This window comes from Harpia harpyja, chromosome 5, assembly GCF_026419915.1.
Source record: "Harpia harpyja isolate bHarHar1 chromosome 5, bHarHar1 primary haplotype, whole genome shotgun sequence".
NCBI classification, from domain to species: domain Eukaryota; kingdom Metazoa; phylum Chordata; class Aves; order Accipitriformes; family Accipitridae; genus Harpia; species Harpia harpyja.
This window is the reverse complement of record NC_068944.1, coordinates 59371393-59386362: the sequence shown is the minus strand read 5'-3', so window position 1 is coordinate 59386362 and position 14970 is coordinate 59371393. Positions and strand designations below refer to the sequence as shown.

The 14970-nt window shown below is 37.9% G+C and overlaps 1 protein-coding gene across 1 annotated transcript in view; it reads left to right on the top strand.

Annotated features, from left to right (window-relative positions):
• Positions 1-14649, top strand: part of RSPO2 (R-spondin 2) — a 111343-nt gene extending 96694 nt beyond the window's left edge. The window contains exon 6 of the mRNA XM_052788486.1: positions 12528-14649. Coding sequence (XP_052644446.1) covers positions 12528-12637 — 110 coding nt within the window. The 3' untranslated portion in view covers positions 12638-14649. The remainder of the gene's footprint in view (positions 1-12527) is intronic.
• The last annotated feature ends 321 nt before the right edge of the window (positions 14650-14970 follow it).

The window sequence follows — 14970 nt, the reverse complement described above, 5'->3', positions numbered from 1 at the left end:
ATACTCTGGAGTAAACCTAAAGAAAAATCCAGGTTGCTTTGTAAAGTGGTCCCATTCAAACACAATTAATTTTCATTTAGTTAAGTGTAAAGTTATCTTGGCGGATCAAAGAGTTATAGACAAGGAGTGCATACCTGCAGGATGAGGAATGGCATCTAAAAAACAGTGTTTCTCAGAAGAAATCACTTGAGTCCACTACAAAGTAGAGAGAAGAATTTCAAATATAATTCTTGGCTGTTTAACTTCCGTAATAAGGAAAAAGCACAATAAGTCAATTTTATCCTATGTACGAGCAAAACTCTGACATCCAGTCTGAGACCTGGATTTTATAGAAGGTATTGGAAAACTGAACAGCTAGTTCAGTTGGAAACTGTGCAGAGTCAAAAACTTTATGTGAGGGCTACACAATAAGCTTTAAAGAAAGGTGCACAAAGACTGCCATATGTTTAACTTCTCAGAAGGATGATGAGCAGAGATTTATCTATAACGCATAAAGAGAAAAGTCTGATCTAGGACAGAAAGGCATAATGAGAAATAATAGCTGGATATTAAAATTTGAGTTAGGAATTGGGCAGATATTTCTGGCAGTGGAATGATTAACTGCTGGGACAATTACCAGAGGAAGTGGTGGATCCTCTGTCTCCTCTTGTCTTCAGATCTAGACCGGATGCATTTTTCCAACAAGTTATTAACCTCAACAGCATATGAGAATAATGTTTGATTTCTCATGTTTATGTAAGAGATCTCACTAGAAGTTCTCTTGACCGCACTTCTCACTTGCAATCACTGCATCATCTTAAGTTTTAAGGAATAAAAGATGTTTTCAATTATATTAATATAAAGTGTAAGCATTCTTAGAGAGACATGCATTATCTAATTTTCCTATCTAGGTATTTATTATTTAATTTACAGACCTTGGAAAGGTATGCAGGTTTGAGACAATCTTGATGCAGTGAACTTCAGATAAGAACTGGTTCACCTGGCTTCAAGGCAAACAAGACACTTTAAGTTGTTAAGTCTAATAACAAACTTTGAGAAATCACAGTTTATTTGGCTTGTGGTTTGTCCTTACTACGCTCCCATGTGCATCTGCAGTAAAATATAGGACACATTATATTTAATGCTGCTATTACATGCAGACTTGAATTTATTTGGAAAAGTTGTAGAGCATAATTTAAAGAAAATTTAAAGAAAGTACAGCATAAATTGTTTGTTTCTATGTGAATTTCCATTTTAAATAACCATAACTTTGAAACCACCTCATTTATTTCCTTCAAATGTGACTCTTTCAGTATGGAAACTTCCAAGCATATCAGATTGAATTTTCTGCTTTTGGCTGTTTTACACTGTATTCTGATTAACATTTTTAAAAAAAGGAAAAAAATGCCTATCAATAACTCAATATCAGCAATAAAAAAAAATAATTAAATATTTTGCAAGCCATTCACTGAAACCCACTAACTATGATATTTTTTAAAGGCTCATGATACCTTGAGCAAAATTACTTTTCCAGGGAACAAGAAATTAATGAGTGGTATACACCAGTTTAGTGGTGGTGGTCCCATGGTCTGTTTATGCATTACTTCTTTGGGAAAGCTGAATGGTGGTGGTCCCATGGTCTGTTTATGCATTACTTTGGGAAAGCCGAAAAGAGATACTTTTAAGCTCAGTTTATCTTAGGTCCTTGATCCTGATTTACTGATATTTCCTCCTGTCCTCAACCAGCTCATGTTCAAGCCTCAAGTGCTAGTTGGTCAAAAAAGTTTAGTTAACATTTCACAGCAATGCGGGGACATCTAAAGAGCTGCTTGTGTGGGGTTTTTGTGGGGGTCGGGGTGCAAAATTTTTCCTGTGGCAAGAATTATGCAGAGAGTTGAACCAAACATTGCTCAAACACTCAGAAAAAAAGTCCAGGAGGAAGTTTGAAGAAAATTTGTTCAGTAGTTTTAAATTAACGATGAATGATTTTACAGTTTCATGGTTCAGAATTTGAGATGCCCCCCTCCAGACACTGTCTGTGTGCCAGAAACACGGCCAGGCTAGGAGCCAGGGATACAGCAAAGCTCTAGCTGCATGGTGCGTGAAAATGAAAGTAGGGTTAATGGTACTTTATAAAATAAAATAGACAATAACACAAATAGCTGATGGTCGTACAACTTCTTTCTTTCATGTTCCAGGCCAAGTCTGTCAGGCAGCATGAAACAGTCAGTGTCTGATATTTTAGTCTGAATAAGTCTCCTTTAAAACCAAAGAAGTTACACACTGTGTATGCGCTGATGAATGTACGGTAGTTGTGTACGTGTCTGAATACTAGTTTGGGGGTATGGAGGGAGCTGTGTTTTTCCCTGGAGTGCTGAAACTCACTGTTTAGTCCAGCTGTTCCTTTCCACAGCTCTCTCCATAATGTGTTTGAGGTGGAAAAAAAATAGGATCAACATCCTAGGAGAGCTGTGCTGCCACTTCCCACAGAGGCAGCGGAGGGGCTCAGGTGCAGCGTGACTGTGTTACGGAGGGACGGTCACCCTGGTGCCTTTTCGCTTCCTTGCAGAGCTCCTCATGCACTCCTTTTCAAAAAATAATAGCAGAACTTTGAAAGCTGGTCCAGGTCATAGTTAACAGAACCCAGTCAGGTGATTTTATGTTCCTAACTTCATTGTAAAGTAGACTCTATATAAGCAACAGACTTCCCAAAAAGTTCCATGGGCCATAAAGCTGCTTCTAAAGTTCTGACAGTGGTTTGATGATACTAGTACACAAACAAAAGCTTTAGCAAGCTAAAATGCCATATCAGATACTACATGTATCCATTTTTTATAAATGGCTGTGAAGTATTGATTTTAATATCCATGAAAAACTGGTGTGCGACTACTGGGAAACAAGTTAGATTTAAGGTGAAAAGTGTCCTTTCTCCTGCTTCTGATAGTGAATAAACTTCCTGTAGCTATACGATGTGGAATTAACTGGTTACAGCATAAGTCAGCCTGGCATGCATATGAGTATTAGGTGCTCGTAGGCAGTCTTGGGAAAGTGCTTCTCTTTAAGCCAGCAAGAAAGCTGCTGTAATACATTTAGGGACAAAGCCAGGTAACTCAGGACATCTTTTAAATCCTGACTGGCTACAGCTCAAAGATAGTGACTGTATAGTAGTTAACTGAACACGCTGGGGTGTTATCTGGCACTGCATTGAGTGGCACAGGTTGGTCCACATCTGTATTGCTCTGCTTAGAGCTCCCAAGCCAGGGACATGCCCGAGGGGGCAGCCCTGGCCTCTGCTGTCTCCCTGGGAAGGGCAGAGGCTGTGGCAGGTCAAAACCTGACAGACGATTGAGGTACAGTACTTGGGGGTATTCTCTAACACTGTTTAATTTAGTAATGCAGGTGTAGCATTACTGTGGAGAAGTCCGTGGCCATAGCATGTGGGATGTACAGGTAAAAGAAGGTCCTGAAAGCTGAATTTAGATCACTAGGAATAAAGAGTACGTCACACTCTATCAGCAGAGGGGAAATATCAGAAAAGATAATATCCTAACTGGAAAAGCAAGACAGCAACTCCATCGTGACCATAGCACAGATAGTAAAAGTTCTGAGGGTGAGTTTGGTGAAGAAAACAAGTGCATGTGCTTCATCTCACTGCACCAGAAAAATGTCTGAGGAGAAGGGAAAAGTGTACACAGTATACACCAATGTAGTTATGGATAAACAGAGACTAACCTGACCAAATTTAGGTAGGCAGTATGAATACCTTCTGTTTCAGCACCTTCTCAAGTACAAACCAAATGAATACCTGCAAGCAATGCAGGTGCAGCAGTAATCTGGTACGCCATTCCCGATGAGCAGACTGAGGTAATAATTTTACATCATATTATTAGAAATAATACATTCATCTTCACTTTCAGTTGTTATTCAGTAGGAGTCTTCCTGCTGGATTGTACTTTATTCTGTTGTCAGGTGTTCAATTTAGTCTCTTTTCTTACTGAACTTCAATAGGATTACCTGTGCATTACTTGAGAGGCAGAAGTGATAATTAAAACTATCTTTTGAGCTGTTTCAGTTAACAAAAAGAAAAAAAGAAAAAGGTCCTGAAACAAAATTGTTCCTCAGTTCTTGACCAGAATCCCTAAAAAGAATTAAAAACCCCAAACCCTTCACAAGTAAATAGGATTTCACAGAAGAAAAAAAACTCTAAAAAAATATCAACTGCCCAGTATAATCTCTCTCTATCTTTAAGAAACCCTTAATTCAACAAAATGCAGTTTCCAGTATGGAATTAAACCTCACAGGTGCCACAAATAAATGTTGTCTCAATAGAATTTATTTTCTATTTCCTATATGGTGAGATAAAAATCAAATTAATTAATTGGCTAGAAAAGGGAAAAATGGAAGAAAAATAAAGAATCTGTTTTGAAATACTGGACAGAGGGAGTTTTAAGTCAGATTAGTGTCCAATCAAACCTAGAGAAGTTCAAAGCCAACTAGTTCTTAGCGATAATCGTTGCCTATAGAGTTAAAATATATTTACATGTGTATGCATATTCTTGACTGTGTATAAATATTTTTTTATTATTTTGAAATTTGCTTTATATTGCACTGTGAAAGGAAGGAAAATAAACAAACCCAAACCTTTCATTGGAAATATTTTGCTTGGCTCTGCTTGCAAAGCATCTGATCTGACATGGTGTTGACTAAGATAAGAATAGTGAATACCCTGCATGCAACTGATACTCATATCATTTGAGTTCTGAGCTAAATCTACATCAGATAAACATTTTGGCTGCAATGGAGACCCACCTGTTTTCACACAACTGTGACTGAAAGGATGACAGGACTGATCATTTAAATATCTGTACTATTCAGTTAAACATAGGTCTTCTATCAGAGTTTTCTGAGAGTTTCCATGTCACCTTGAATGTGCTAGTTTTCCTCTTCCCCTAGTATGCTTTCTTTTGCTTTCTTTTCTGAGTGTGTATGTGTGAATTTTTATTTTTACACTTTTTATATACATTAATGAATAGAATGGCTTATGTTCTAGGCAGAGTAATGGGTACTTCTACAAAGAAAAATTAATATTCTTTGAAATGATGGAAGTGCAAGCCAGTTTTCAGTTAATATCTCACTGCCATCTACTGTATATGTTGGAAAATGCACTGTGGGAAATGCATTGCATATCAGCAATGTAAGATGATTCTTTTCCCAGTGAATTTGCCCTAAAGTTGAGGAAAAAATCCACTGAACACTCAATAAGCTGTGACACGTAAATTCCATTCTTTGTGGAGGAATCAGTATTTCTTAAACAGATGACAATGTCTGATGATACTCAGTATTGTCCAGAAGGAAAGAACATCAGATTTTAGTATTGCTTAGTTAGTGTGTGTGTTCAGGCCAGATGAAAAGTAGATACGTACTTTGGGAGAAAAAGAGTACTTCACTTGGCTTATTCGTGCCCTAAATAGTAAAACTTGCCATTTCTTAGTGGATGTGTCAAAACAAAAAAAGCTAGTAGGATTAAGATACAGAAACTTGGGATAAGATAAACTAAGATTTCTTTTAGTTGAGGAATTAGTCTTTTATTCTTTTAAATTAGCTTTCATCTAGTAGCTGATGCCTGGTGTATACAAACACCAAGTATATGCAATGTTAAGTGTCGGTTAGGATGTAATAATTTACCCAAATTTGTGAAATTATTAAGTTGAAAATAAAATATCAGGATTCTGGCTCTCAGGGACTGAATGAGATATCATGCAAGTTAGCTCTGGACTACCAGTGCTTTTGTAATGATTTGTGTAGAAATTACAAGGTTTACTCAAGACAGAAATTTCCCTGATTTTCATCAGGAAAGCTGACATCAAATAGACAAGAATGTGTGAAAAACATCAAACTGTGCATTTACATAAAGGACCTCATTTTCTTAGTCTATTATTAATTTCAGTAGGCCAGGAATACATATAATTTATACCATTAGCTATTAGTATTGCACCAAAAAGTACAAAAGAAGACCAGTAAGCTTGCAAACTCAAGCACTTCAAAGCTGACGAAGAGCCTTCATTTGCTCCTTCTTTGTATCAGTTGTGATAAAGTCTATGATTATGGTATGGTGGTTTTCTATTTTTATTCAGTAATTGTTCTAAGACCTCATTTGCTCAACATTATTCAACCCTTTCAAATAAAGAAAGAATGATAAAATCATTCATTATGTTTCTATGGTGTCCCTTGTTACCATGTTTCAGTGCTTTGGAAACACTAATTAACCCACCTTTACAAATTCTGGTATTTTTGGATTTGAAACGGTGTTGTGGGCAGCTGATGTACTCTGTGATCATACCATCCCTTCTGTTGTCTTCAGAGGCAAATATGTGTTCACAGGACTTCTTCAAATGATATTAGAAATTCACCGAGGAAAACAAGGAACTGGTTTCTGACTCTTGACCCTTTCTGTCCCATCTCTTCAACCTTCTTACTTCTTTTCCAGTGTCACCATCCAAGTCCCAACGTCTTTCACTCTCTGTCCAAAAAGGCTATTTTACTTTGGCTGATTTCCCCCAAGTCATATTCCTCCTGTAGCACATACTGAGCACAGCCAATTTCAGCCTGAATTTGATGATGTTAAAAAAAACCGACAGCAAACTGGCTTAGGAAACCTGTCATGAATTCAGTAGCAGGTGACATTGGTAGAGATGCCCGTGATGTGCGGTTTGCTAAGTTATTAAAGCTCTTTGCATCCTTTTACTGTGGGCCACTTGTCAGCATTGGTTTGTAAATCGTGCTTTGGGAAGAGGTTGACTTTGTAGCAGTGGGGAAATTTTTTCTTTCATTGAGTGTGTGTTCATAAGATTTCTTAACAATTTGTGCATTTCTCTGGCAGTTTCAGTATCCAAAATTTTTAACCTGACTGAAAGCCCCAGGAAATAAATTACCTCTGGGGAATAATTTCTGGACCAAATCCTTTGTTTGCTTGGTGGTTGGATTTTTGCAGTCACTGTTTATGTGTAGTTTGATGTGTGGTGCAAATGGGGAGTAAATGGTGAGGCATCTGCTGGTCTGTGTAGGACAGAAGTTGTCCTGCCAGAGAGGGCTCCTCCAGAAGCTTACATCTGTCATCTTTCTCTTGCATTGATCTGACTGGTTGATCATTGAGTACCTCTATCAGCTTTCCATTGCTGTCATTAGTTCCCTGGTGCCTGCCATCCTTCAGTGACACAACTTGAGTGTAATAACTTTTCTAGCTTACCACGCAGATGAGATGCTGCCACACGTGGGGTCTATGATGGAACTGCAGCAGTAGAATGATGTACAAGTGTGCAACATTTACCTCCTAAAAGGACAAATGAAAGGGAAGAAGAGATTAAAAGGTGTATTTAGCAAGGTCTGCTGGTATCCCAGGACACCACTGTGCCTTTGCTGCTAGCAGTGAAAGTTCTGTGTATGAAAATCCAGGGAAGCAGGCAGACACCTCTAAGTCCTATTACTCAGTAATCATCAATAGAAGAGAAAAATGTTTTAAATAAAGAAGGGAGTATTAAACACTCTGATAGCTCTAAAATAATAATTTGTATGTAAGAACGCTGAAAATTTGTGAGGGAATTACACTATGAAATAAAGCTTCAGATAGTTGTTTTTTTTTCTTTTATTAAATGTTTTAAATTTAAATCCTTGCTGCCCTCGTGTGGATATGTACTGTGTGTCCTCCGTCTGTTGAAACTAGCAATGGACAGATTTTGTTAGAAGAGCAGTACATACAACAGTATTTATACAGCAGATGAAGGACAGTTCAGATACTGAACTGATGCTGTCTGTCAGAGCCAAGGATCTTGAGCAATGTGGCTCAGAGTCTCTGTGAATACATTTGCTGCATTTTAGTTCTGGAGAACCAGGAGTGCCCTGACTGTTAGGAATCTGCTGCCCAAACTCTGTGTGGAGAAAGCTGCCTTTGCAGCTGACAGAAGGTGATGAAGTCTCGTTCTGAACCAGCTAGTGTGTATCCTGAATTGACCAGGTGGGTCCATCCAGAAGGAACATGCAGTATTTCCAAACACCTTTCAGCTCAAGGTATGAGACAAACCAGAGTACTGAGCACAAGTCTCTAATATACCAGCCGTAGGAGCAACACTGGTAAAATGATACAAAAAAGGAAGAAAAATAATCCAGCAGGAGCCAAATTAAATAATTATTTTTGTAGCTGTTAGTTGCTGGTGTACAGACAATTGCTGTGTATATTAGCATAATTAATGTTTTTTTCAGGAATTCATGTTGGAATTACATTATTACCTATATGTTATTGTACCATTACCTATATGTTATCTTACCATTAGAAGTTGTGGTACATCCTTAGCCAACAATAATGTTTCATTGCATAGCGTATTAGTTGCCCATCTATCTACCAGAACCAAGTGGTCCAAACAAAAGTTTAATGAATAATACTGTAAAGATACCAACCATTGGGATAAGTTACTTAGAAAATTAGGACTTACTCATTGCTAATTTATAAAGCAAATAGCAAAACTGAATTTTATAACATTACAATAAAGGGTTTGAATGAATGGCTTTGGCAATCTTGCTTCTGTAAAATAACTTGTGGAGAAACATGAGATACAGAATAATAGATAAGCTTTTAAGGTTTTTATTTGCTAGATAATTGAACACCGGATCTAGCTAAGTTTCAGCTCTTTCTTAGGTGCTATACATTTCAGTGTATACATACGACTTTATAGAGTATTAAACATATTCTGTAAATTATGTTCAGACCTGACTGATAATAAAAATTGAGGAGCCCTTTTTTAGACAGTCAGAGATAAAGAGTGTGTTTCAAAGAAAAGTTAGTTAGTTAGTTAGTATGCTTGGGAAAACGCAATCAAAATAAAACCAGGAATACAGTAACCTGAACAGTGCTCAGATATCCTGCTCTTTGCATGGACTATTTATATTTGCTCCCATTGCTGTCAACACCAAAGGCTTTCAAAAACAGATTGTCTGCAGGCCTAAAATAAAGACTGAAGATGAGACCTGAGGTGGAGGCCTGTGGCTTGGAAAGGAGAAGCAAGGCGCCTGGCTATCTGCCAGATGACAAGCAGGCGAGTTGTCACTCGGAAGGATGTAAGGTCACTTAAGGAGTGGTGCTGGCTGCAGATCCCAGATGGCTGCGCTGGACGATTTGCTTACTTGGGTGCTGTTTCTGAGCAGGAGGTGTTTATAGGCTAGGTGGATCAGACTTAATATCTCAGATATTGTCACTTTCTGTCCTGTGCAGTAGTACTATAACCTGTTATTGATAGCGGTAAAACCCCTCTAGAGAGGCAGAGTCCTTTTGCTTTCCCTCCTTATTTGCTTCAGCCAGGAATTGCCTTCTGTGTGCAACAGCAAGTTCTGGACTATAATACACCGTGGCTAAAAACCCACTCCTTTTCAACTGCCCCAGCAAAGCCAAGCATGGCAGAGCCCTGCTGCTTCCTATGGAGAGGTGGGTGGGGGTCTGGGCTCTTGCTCTCAGGAGCAGTGAGCATGGCAAGGCACGGGGGGGGCCATGCAAGGCTCCCTGCGGACGAGGTGCTCCACACCCGACCCACGGCACAGGGCGGAGGGAGCCGCTGCCGTCCCAGCCCTGGGGGAGCATCCTCCGTGGGCTGTCCTTGCCCCACTGCCCTCCAGTTGGGGAACTGGGAGTTTGACTCCCAGATCCTCTTTGAGGATTTACTTTCCGTATCATAAACATCATGGTCTTCAAAAGACATCTGTAGCAAGATATTCAGAAGTTACTTCTGTTCACTGTGCTTCTGCTGACAAAATAAGCGCTGTAATTGAAATCTGAATTTAATAAAAGTTCTCACGTGTGGGGACTTCAGCAGCGTACTTTGTTTGAACTCTGTAGTCTTTATAGTCACTTTTTTCTTGCTAATCTCTGTTGCATTCTAGTAACAATATGGGAACTGATGGTTAGCCAAGAAATACCTTTTATATTCAGTTTTCTGGTTAAAATGACAGTTGGAATTTGGGACTCTTAGCATCACCAGCCATCTGGTTTTTCTCTGTGTGGTTTAATACTGTCCTGAAAATAATGAAACTTATTCTGTACAACAGGGCACGTGGAAATATAGGGAGCAGCCAAAGAGTTCACTAACAGGAGAACAAATTATCAGGTATCAACACCTCAGTGGTACTGCCTCCACATGAGTTGCTATTCCATGGCACATGTAAAGGAAGGTAATTTGCTTTTGGTGTGCCTTGGGGCAAAAGCAAGTACGGGGATGATTGCTGCAGAGCACCAGAAGCACTGTAATGTGTTTGTTGCACAATGACATGTCAAATCACTGAAATCTACTCCAGTTCCTTTCTATTTTAAGGATATTGTATGGGGAGCGTGCTGGCAATTTGATTTGATGCTTGTGTTATAGGAGCTATTATGTAAGGCTTAGACAAAGATACCAAGTGGGTTGTGTGTCATTTTACCTGTGCATCTCAGAGTTTTCAGAGGAAAAATAATAGGATCTTTCACTACCTTAAACTTACAGTAAACATTTACTCTAGTTCTCTGGAGGAGGTCGTAGAGAAAAATAGATGAGTCACTGACTAGAGGTTATATTTCTTTTACTAATTGGTATGTACAGTGAAAAACCTCAGAAAGTAAGATCACTGAGCAAACAGGATAGCAAAACTTCCAATAAAGCTCAAATTGATTCTGCTGGTGTTCTGAGAATCAATTGACCAGCAGCATTGGTCACCCGATTCAAATTGTTTCCCCTCATCTACTCCTTCCTTAAAAAATATTTTGAAGATTTGGGTTAAAAAAGTTAGAATATTTAAGGTGCAACTCAGAACACAGTGTTGAGCTATACATTCATCCTGGTTCTGATGCCTTACTATATGCCAACTAGTAGAATCACATAATAAAATTTTGATATGGAAATTTCTGTAATTCAAACCATCTTGTAATGCCACTTTGTGTCAAGTATTCCTTCTGTCTGACCTCATTAGGTGTGCCAAGTCATTAGATACAGTGTTACTAAAGAGTTTTAACTTAAAAGCTGCTTTGATTAATGATTGGTTGGACTGAGGTTTTACTGTGTAGGATTAACTAGATTTAAAAATGGCAAAATGCCATTTTTGCATTAATGCCAGACATTAATGAGAAGCAGAAGTACACTCCAAGGACCCTTCTGATTTTAATATGGACTAAACTCATGTGCTCATTACCTTAATGTCCTGTCCTATTTTATAAACAAGTATTCCAGTAATTCCTAGAGAATAGTAGCCTAGAGAGCATATTAAAAATATGTAATCTGAAGTATATAACCCTATATTTTTAATGAATCATAAATTTTTACAATTTTAGAATCAGATTTGTTCAGTGTTATTATCAAATAGAGAAAAATGCTTCATACTGGTTTGGGCCTTTTTAACTAAGAAACAATACAGAAGTAAGGCACAGCCAGACTGGCAAACATTTCTCCCAACTAATAATGTACTGACAATGTAGATGAGAAATGCATTTTCACATTTTTATGTTGTCTGCTACTTGAATTTCCTTTTACTGTCTTCTTAAGTTCATTTAGTTCTCCTGAAAGTTTATGAAGTTGGCACCTCTAGAGATTAATAACCTTAATTTATTACCATTGATCACATATTTCAATATATGATACTGCCAAGAAAACCCAGACTGTTCTCATTCCAGCATTCAGTCATCTCCTTAAATCCTACTAGACTTGATAGGGTTTAAGCATATACTTAAAAGGTAATACATTACTGAATTAGGGCCTTTGTATCTAGAATTTTTTCAGGCCATGGTATCTTTGGTAAGATAACCAGAGGGTACTGGTTTATTATTAGAGCTGAACAGGAAAAAACTTTCCCATCCCCGGAGCCTGAGAATTTTTTTTTCCTGCATTGATCCTGATTTCCCAATTTTGGTTATTTTTCAGTGAACTTCCAATAGTAAGAAGCGTGTAATGAAATTTTTGTTTCTGCACAGTAATATGCTGTGAGAATTAAGCACAGTGTGCTAATAAGCAATAACAACAGTTCTTCACAGAGGTGACACTGTTTCTGCAAAGCATGTAGGACGACATCCAACCAAATACTTGGGCTGTAATGCCTAATTTCTCATTGAAATCATGGATGTATTGGACTTGACATAAATAGGATTACTCATTCAAGCAAATTTACGTAAGGGTCCAAGGCATGTATCCAGCTTTCAGTGAGTTAGGAGTCTACGTACTTGTTTGGCTCAGGGCCCCAGGCACTTGCATAACGTTGCTTGTGTGAGTTACCCTGCCGAAAGTGAGACCTACATCAACATGGTTACTCACACCAGCAAAATTGTGCCTGTGGACAAGCGATGACAGTCAGGGATCCTGCTTCCTCCTGTATCGCATTGAGAACTTCTGTTCTCACTAATGATCGAAGCTCACTAACTAGCATTACCTTTGCAATCCCCATCGATAATTTCTGTGCCACTGAGTTTTTCGGCTACAGTCTAATATCACTTCTGTATTCTTTACTTAGGTGACTCATTGATATTATTTGTTTTTCCTTTTTTTTAGGGAGAAGGCCAACAAAAACAAAGGACAAGAAAAAGAAGAAGAAGAATTTGATGGAGAGGGCTCAGAAGCAGCACAGCATCTTTTTAGCGACAGATAAAACAAGCCAGTAAAGACTTGATTTTCTTTAATATATTTTTTGCGAAGTGCACAAAAGCTGCTATATGCTCCTGCCCATGGATGCACTACGATTCAGCTGCTTTGACAGTATTGGTGGCAAATAACTTGTGAAAAAAAAAGCCCACAAGCTTGTTTGTTTTATTTATATATTTTTTATTTTATTTTTTTCCTCTCATTTTTGACCTGAAGACTTCAAGGTCAGGAGTGCACTGAGTTGAATCAGTGAAAGTGGTGCTGAAGTATGTCAAAGATTTGTCCTGAGTGCCTGGTCAACATGTTGACACGGAAGGGAAGCAGGAAAGAAACCTATGTATCACCATTAGGCGGACTTGTGCATATTTAAATAAAAAAAAAGGAAGTCTTGGAGGTGTAGGTACTATTGCATTTATGGCCTTTGTTTCCTATATTTGTACATTTCAAGAGTAAATGGATATGACTTACCTACATAGCGTTAATGTACATTGTTCTCAGCACCTGCTACGTTGAAACAGTTGTGTAATAAAACTGCTTTAAGATAATATACCACAGGAATTACTGCTTAGACTTACAGAAGCACAACAGACCCTATGTGTACATATTAATCTGTCTACATATAAATGAACATATTTACTGTACATCTATGCATTTTTATGTATAATACTTTATACATGTTTAAAGTTATGTCCTGTTGGTTCTAGTAATATACTTTAAAATAATCCAGTAAATGTTTACTTTTTACGATGTTTTAAGTATCTTCTCATATTTCTCAATAGTTACAAACTGGATTTTTCTTCTCATTTGTAAAGCACATTCAGATGGCTAAAATGCCTTGTACTGACGCTCGCAATGGAGTGTCAGCTCTGAAGTATACTTGCCAGAGTAGTAAACCACAAATCTTTTCTGCTATTCTGTACTGCTATCTCAGCCTCAGTGTATTTGTCTCAGAAAAAAGAAGTGTAACTTTTTTAAGAAGCGGCACGATGATAGATTTTTTGAGTGTCAGGAGAGAAATGACATGGGAAGTTCTTGGTATCTAAGATTGTATGTGTAGTTTTTTTCAAATACAATCCACAATGTTTATTTCTGTTAGTCCTGGTCCAGTCAGATACAGCAAACAAATACCTGAATAGGGGAAAAATAAAAGAAAAAGTTATGTGAGTTCAGTCATTCAAAAGTATAGCAAACACCAGTGTCCCGGTATTGCCAGTTATTTGTGGAAGTTTAGCAAATTTAATCTGCATCTGGTGTTTGTTTTGGGTGTTTTTTGGGGAGGGGTGGAGAGAATTTTCTGTGTAGGAAGTTAAAATGGCTCAGGATGTGTAATTTGGTAATCCAGCATTATTGGGCTTGCATTCAAGGAGATTTTTTTAATATCTGCTGGGAAAAGCCCATGCTAAAATGGCTGTCATTTATGCTGTCACTTAGAGAAGCTATTCCAGATCTAGGACTAAAAATTGCATATGACCTACCCAAAGCAAGGAAAAGGTAAAACAGACCCCAGACCCGTGCAGAACTCTTTTTGACATATACTTTAGAAAAATCCCACAAATCTCAGTTTTAGTTTTATGGGTTATATGCTTTACAAATAAACTAGGGGAAAAAAGCATCTGTAAGCACAAATATATACGTATTTAGCTAGGACAAGTGTTGCTACAAAAATGTGCGGTAGTTAGGCACATATGAATGTTCCATGAAACCGCTTGTGGACTTCCAGTTAAGCATGATGTTTTCACCATCTTTCATTTAGAATATGTTCATATTTACCTAGAACATAATAATGTTAAGGACAGTAAGATTGTTCTGATCCTGGGCTGCTATTTTGGACATTAAATGCTCACTTAAAAAAAATAAAAGACAATAAGAACTGTAGCTGCCTGTTTGCTTACTGGTTATCAAATTTAGCTGTAAGTGCAGTGAAAGCCCTTATACAATCCTTCTAGTAGTGGTTACAAATATTGTACTAGGCATGTCGTGGAAAGAATGCTACAAAATACAATAAAATGATGTCACAAGCTTCTGAGTAAAATATATTTGGTCCTTTTTAATTCAAAGAGTGTATTCCTTTGGAATGGCATACACATATAAGAATTGGAGAAGGTGTGTGGATGCAGATTTTCTCCCATTGGAGTGGAAAATTTGAGGGTTTTCCAAACAGCTATTTTGTTGACACTTAACAACATGTTTGAAAAGGCTTTGTACATTAGATATACATTGATTTCTCTTGTCCCAGTCACCTTCATATTCAGAGTTTCCTTGAGAGCGTAGATGCAAGAAAGTCATCTCTAAGTAGCAAGTGGCCTCGTGTAGTTTCTCCTTTGTCCTAGACATCTGTTTTTACCTTGCCTTT